The sequence below is a fragment of the Ascidia mentula genome, chromosome 1 (genome assembly GCF_947561715.1).
Source record: "Ascidia mentula chromosome 1, kaAscMent1.1, whole genome shotgun sequence".
Lineage (NCBI taxonomy): Eukaryota > Metazoa > Chordata > Ascidiacea > Phlebobranchia > Ascidiidae > Ascidia > Ascidia mentula.
The window spans coordinates 26,934,128-26,940,451 of record NC_138566.1 but is presented as its reverse complement, the minus strand read 5'-3'; the positions used below and the strand labels follow the sequence as shown (position 1 = coordinate 26,940,451).

General features: G+C 41.3%; 1 protein-coding gene and 1 pseudogene across 2 annotated transcripts in view; one reads left to right on the top strand and one right to left on the bottom strand.

Moving 5' to 3' along the window:
• Positions 1-3,454: 3,454 nt before the first annotated feature.
• On the top strand, positions 3,455-4,325 carry LOC145891036 (sentrin-specific protease 1-like; annotated as a pseudogene).
• Positions 4,326-5,492: 1,167 nt separating this feature from the next.
• LOC145898967 (kelch-like protein 12) overlaps positions 5,493-6,324 on the bottom strand; it is a 52,568-nt gene continuing 51,736 nt past the window's right edge. For both annotated transcript variants that reach the window (XM_082987676.1, XM_082987684.1), the window contains exon 12: positions 5,493-6,111. In XM_082987676.1, the coding sequence (XP_082843802.1) occupies positions 6,012-6,111 (100 nt within the window). In that variant the 3' untranslated portion in view covers positions 5,493-6,011. The remainder of the gene's footprint in view (positions 6,112-6,324) is intronic.

Below are 6,324 nucleotides of genomic sequence, written 5' to 3'. Positions count from 1 at the left end.
TTATGGACATTGCAAAGGTGTTCGGTGTGCGTCGTTTCGAACGAAAACAAACGTGCAGTTGCGTAATATACCGTCCACCCTGTCGTAAGAATGTCGGTGCCAGGTTGTCGGAGTCGGTCGCAAGCGAAAAACTCGCCGGGCAATTGTAGTGTAGCACCATACACCAACTCTGCAGCAGAACACCCGATGTCCTCCTCTATAGCTGATCTCATGCCGAGTAATACAACGGGAAGATGATCAAACCAATCGTTTGTTGTCAAGCGCGCTGTCAACGCGGCTTTAAGCTGACGATGCATTCTTTCCACAATGCCGTTGCACTGAGCGTGGTAGGACGTTGCTCGTTGCCGATGGGCACTTAGTAAATTGTTAAGGTTGGCCCAGAGTGTTGATTTAAACTGGCGTCCTCTATCCGACATTATGGTTTGTGGGGTCCCCAAGCGCGAAACCCATAAAAGCAAGGCTCTTGCGCAAGATTGCGTGGTTGCATCTGCCATGAGGATAGCTTCAGGCCATCGAGTAAACCGATCGATGCAGGTAAATAAATAGGTATATCCCTGGGAAATGGGGAGAGGTCCGACGATGTCAACATGAATATTTGCGAACCTTCTGGTCGGAAGTGCAAAGGAACTAAAAGCAGCAGCGGTGTGTTTCTGGATTTTAGCTTTCTGGCATTGCAAACAAGTTCGTACCCAGTTACCAACATCCTTGTTCAAACCATGCCATATAAAGCGATCGGACACAAGTTTGCGAGTTGCGCGAATGCCTGGGTGTGGCAAATTGTGAACAGCGTCGTAAGTTTGGCGACGGTAAGCATTGGGAACCACAGGGCGGGGGTAACCTTTAGATACATCGCAAAGAATTGTCAGTTCAGTTCCAAACAATGGTACATCACAAAATCTGAGTGACGTGATTGAGGTGCGAAATGCTTTAATTTCCTCGTTATTTCTTTGTGCGAGTGCCATTTGAGTGAAATCAATAACAGATGATGACATAGCATTAATATTGGCCCTCGACAATACATCAGCAGCCAAGTTACTGTGTCCCTTTATGTGGTGTACGTCGGTGGTTAACTCACAAATAAAACTTAAATGGCGAACTTGCCGAGGTGACAATGCACTTGAATTCCTTTGAAAAACATGAATTAAGGGTTCGTGATCAGTTAAAACAGAAAATGCTCTTCTACGAAGTAACGGAAATGGCGAATAGACAAATAAATAGAAAGAATTTCACGGTCAAACGTACTGTACCGTGTTTCTGGGGGTTTTAGTTTTCTTGAAAAGAAACCTATTGGTTTCCATTTACCGTTGTGTCGCTTCTCCAGCAAAGCACCGACTGCAATGCCTGAAGCGTCAGCTGTGATTCGTGTAGCCGCGTCTGCCTTGGGGTGAACAAGCATCACATACGTTACGAGTGCTTGTTTTGATGCCACAAATGCAGCTGCGCAATCCTCAGTCCATTTAAAATCCTTCTTTGTGCCTGCGAGCGCCTGGTGTAAAGAATGCAAAATTTTTGCATCACCAGGAACAAAACGATGGTAGAAGTTAATAAGTCCCAGGTATTCTCTCAGGCTTTTCGTGGACGTTGGTTGAGGAAATTTGTTGATCGCTTCAACCCTGCTTGGCAGTGGCGAAATACCTTGTGCTGTAATTTGATCTCCCAAAAATTCAATTGTTGTGCTGCCAAATTCACACTTATCAGGGTTGACAACAATCCCATAGGTTTGGAGCCGCTTTAAAAGCAGACGTTAGTGTCTCCGGTGAGCAGAAGCAGAGGAGCTGAAAACCAATATATCATCAAGATAAACAATAATAAAATCCAAACCTCTGCACACTTCGTCCATAAAGCGTTGGAAAGTCTGAGCTGCGTTACAAAGGCCAAACGGCATTCGTGTATTCGAATAAACCGAAAGGCGTGATGATTGCGGTTTTTGGAATATCATCTTTCGCAACTGGAATGTGATGGTATGCTCGTACAAGATCAATCTTGCTGAAAATAGTCGCGCCGTGTAGATTGGCAGACGAATCTTGTATCAAAGGAATAGGGTAGCGATCCGGTATAGTGCTATTATTGAGTTTGCGGTAATCACCGCATGGCCTCCACTGGCCGGATTTTTTTCGCACCATATGTAGCGGTGAGACCCATGTGCTTGATGAACGGCGAACAATTCCCAGTTCCAACAAATTTTGAAATTCTTCTTTCGCACATTTTAACTTGTCTGGAGAAAGGCGACGAGCTTTAGCATAAGCTGGAGGGCCTTTGGTAACAATGTAATGCTTGACGTCGTGTTTCAAGGAAGCATCGTTGTACACCGCACTTTGCAAAGTTGGAAACTCCAGGAAAATGTTTTTAATTTCATTTATGTCGCTGGTGGCCGCCACTAAAGCAAGCGCGGCGGTATTTGAAATGCCGGTTTTGACGCTGTGAAAGGTTTTGGCATTTATTAGCCTATTTCGGCTCAGATCAATGAGTAATCCAAAATGTCTAAAGAAATCGGCACCAAGAATCGGTTGCGTGACCTCGACAACAACAAAATGCCACGAAAAATTTTCACCTAAACCTGAGTTAAGGTTGATTTTTTGGGTGCCAAATGTTGCAATAGTACTTCCATTTGCTGCAACAAGCTTCACGTTTCTTTGACAGCCATTGCGATCCATTGTGTTTGCAGTAACCACACTTACTGCGGCACCAGAATCAACCAAATATCTCTGACCAGTTATTTTGTCAGTTACATGCAGGAGGCGGCGATAACGAGCAGAGGCACAAGCCGCCATTAGTGGCTGATCTCGGCGTTTCCCTTGCGGCTGCAGGGAGGAACGCATTTTCTTGCATCGTTCCCAAAGCGTCTGTGGTACCAACACAAAGTGGAAAACGTTGCTTGTACACGCTGTGTTTCTTTTTAACAGCGCAACATCTTGATGTAGTTTCTCTACCTCTGCCAATGTAGGCTGTGGGTCAAGCAGGTCCATAATATTGTCTGCTTTCTCGGCGAGTTGTGCATTGGACGTTGGCAGTAAGTTATGTGTTGTAATTTAGTGCGGCGTAACTCAATGTGTTGTTATATGTCCACTGTATAAATCCACTGTCTGTGCTGTTATACGCGGAACAGAAATCACCAAAACCCTTCTAACTAAGAACACTAACAACGGATTTACTCATAATCCCGAGAATAAACAGACTGGCCCATTGTGTTGAAAACATTAACATGTTTCATTGATTTACAAGACGTTTAGACAAAAACTTATTCCATCATCGATTTAAAATGGCGTAGTTAACTCCACAGTTACATAGAGCTGGCCTGCCTGACGTCCCAGATCATAGATAACTTGCAACTAATCGGTGGCTTTCAACTTAAAAGAGCTTGACAAACTGATATTTGGTTACAACTTTATTTATGCAATGAGATTTTTTAGAGCAACATAGATGGTAGTGCATTATACAACGCAGAAGTATTACCATGCTTTCGCATAGGAAGGCAGGAGATACCCTATAAGTATGTGAAGGTCACCTGGCAAGTTTTGCGCTTGCGCACCAGTATACCTTGGCCACAATATACCCCCGTCAAACCACTGAGCTTCTGTATCTCTGTTGGTAGAGCTTTCGGCCTGCTTAGCCCAGGGTAGTGAGTTCAAACCTTGATTTTTCAGATCTCGCTCCGACTTGTGGATGATCCAGCTTGGCTGCAATGCCTTGATTGTGAAGCCTGTGAACCTAGTGTATTATATTTAGTATATTATATTTGTTACAAACTGGTAAACCCTTGGCTTGTCTGCATTCCAACTCACACAGTAACTCATAATTTAAAGGTGGCAGATTTCCGGTGTAAGGAACTTCGTTATTACGACTCGATGGGAGATTCAAACACTGAATGTCTTTCAACACTAAGAGATTATTTAGAGAGCGAACATTTGGACAAGAAGAAAAACAGTTACGTGGTTACGGATTGGAAAACCATCAGCAGTTCGCCACAGGTTCGCTTTTGTAAGATTATAGAGGGTGTCTATTATGTTTTGAACATATTTAGCTTGTTGCATTTTAACCATGTATTTTTGCTCCATTTCTTCGAATAAACAAACAGAATTGATCAAAATTTTAACATCAACCCATGGCTATTATCGTGTACAAATAAATTTCCATTCCAAAAGCAGGTATATTTTATATGATTCAATTTCGCGCAGGAAATACCCCGGTTCCGACTGCGGGGTATTCACCTGCACTTCGCCGAATTCATCAGCCGTAATTCTCCACTGAACTTTACTCAGTCCAATATGCCTCTACTGCGCAGGACAATGGTTTGGGAGATATTGAATCGAACCCTCACAAGATGACAAGTTCTCAAAGAAAATTTACACATTTTCACATGTGCTTCTTTGTTCTACTTTTGCATAGCAACTAACCTGTATGTTGTTGAAACCAAATCAGGCGGTCGGTTAAACACTGGCCTCACTGTCTGTTGCTATGTTGTAGCAACACGAATATGTATTTCGGAATATGTAAGCGTGATTTGGTTTTGGCGAAAACATTTTTGTTGGCTAATTTTGAATATTGTTTTTGTGTTTATTTATGATAACTGTGTTTGATGTGAGAAGATAAATAACTTTAAACCAGGGGTTTTACATAACGCAACATAACCTTAACCGTTTTAAGGATTCCCAGACAAGAATGTTAAAAACACGTATGGATAAATGGGAGAACATTGTCTTGTCTTTTTTGACAAGAATTTTGCTATATTGGTACAAATTGTCGGCTTCAGCATGGAATGTGAGACGGAGTCAACGTTTATTTTCACCGCAACGAGTTTTTTCTCCTGTCTTTGGCGTTGCTGGCAATACAATCATACGTTACAAACTTCACTATACAGCTCGGTCTTCTTCCGTTCCTACACCACGGGTATTGGTTGTTTACCATGGAATCACAACTACATATCCTCTAGGTCAGCGGTTCTTGAAACTTTGTAAGCACACATGGATAGTCTAAAGTCGGACTTGCCTGATAGCTGTCTTATATTTCATGTGTTTAGGAGGCAGTTGACTATCGAAAATTAGCGCCCATTAAATTGTATGATGACAATTAAGGCTTGCCTACGTCACAGTCCGGTAAGTTTTTGTGGCGCTGTACATAGTGTCATGCTGAAATTTTTGTTACAGAAAACCTCGTTATTTTGAGTGACGCGCGTATTTTGACTGGATAAAAAACTGTTTACTAGCACTGGTAGTTGTGGTAAGCGCTGCCAACGTGTGCGACGTAACAATTACTATTATGTAATATTTTGCAGAAACTGGCGATGCTTTTGGTAACCTATATAAACGAAATCGATTTTTCAAAATAAAATCTGCTGACGAAAATCAGAGGCTGATTGCTTCGCTACATACACTAACTAAACTAATTTGCTGTTGCAGGCAAATAAACAATGTCCAACCGATGCCCAGATTCCTCTACAGCTTTTAAGCAAGCCCAAAATCAAATAATTTTTATTTTCACTTTACGAAGTACTTGAACATGAAACACGAAATAGTTTGGACACCGAAAAAAGGTTTTTGAGTCAGGCGCCCATGTGAAGATGATTTCCTCACGGAGAATCACAGTCTGGAACAGGATCACAGCTAGTTGCACTGGGAGGTGATCGATTGCAACCGACTGCTTTGGACGTTATATAGCGAGGAGTAACACTTGATAATTCACATGTGAAAACAAGATTCGCAAAAGGCACACATGTATTGAACATAATGCACAACCTGACCTATTGTAGTATTGGTATTTATATTTTCGTAGCAAAATCACATTAAAAATCGACAAAAGGAATAAGTGCTATTTTGCGGAGAACTGATATTATCACAAAATACACCGGCTTTCATACACATATACATGGTTTAAAAATAATTTACAACGCGTTGCAAAAATAGAAAACAAATTTTTAAGTTGCATAAAACGATATTTTTGACAAAACTTTTAATTGAGCATCTTTTTTCGTGCGCAATCTCAGTTAAATATCAACTACTATATATGGAAACATATCAAACAGCAACAACAGTCGCATAATCAACTGGTTTGTTAAGATCAAAAGCATGTGTCCAGACATCTGAGGTTGGATCGTAAACTTCAACTGATGTCATTCTATAAAACAAACATGATACAGTTTCATGAATCAGGCACACAACAAACACAGGCAAGTTTTTCCACAACCTTTTTATCAAGAAATAATTTTATAAGTTAACAAAAACAAACCAACGTACACCCGCAGACCCCTTCAACACTAAACCAAACCACAAATACAACCTTGTATAAAGCAAAGTGTTTTAAGTTTAATTTTAACAAACGCTTTATGCA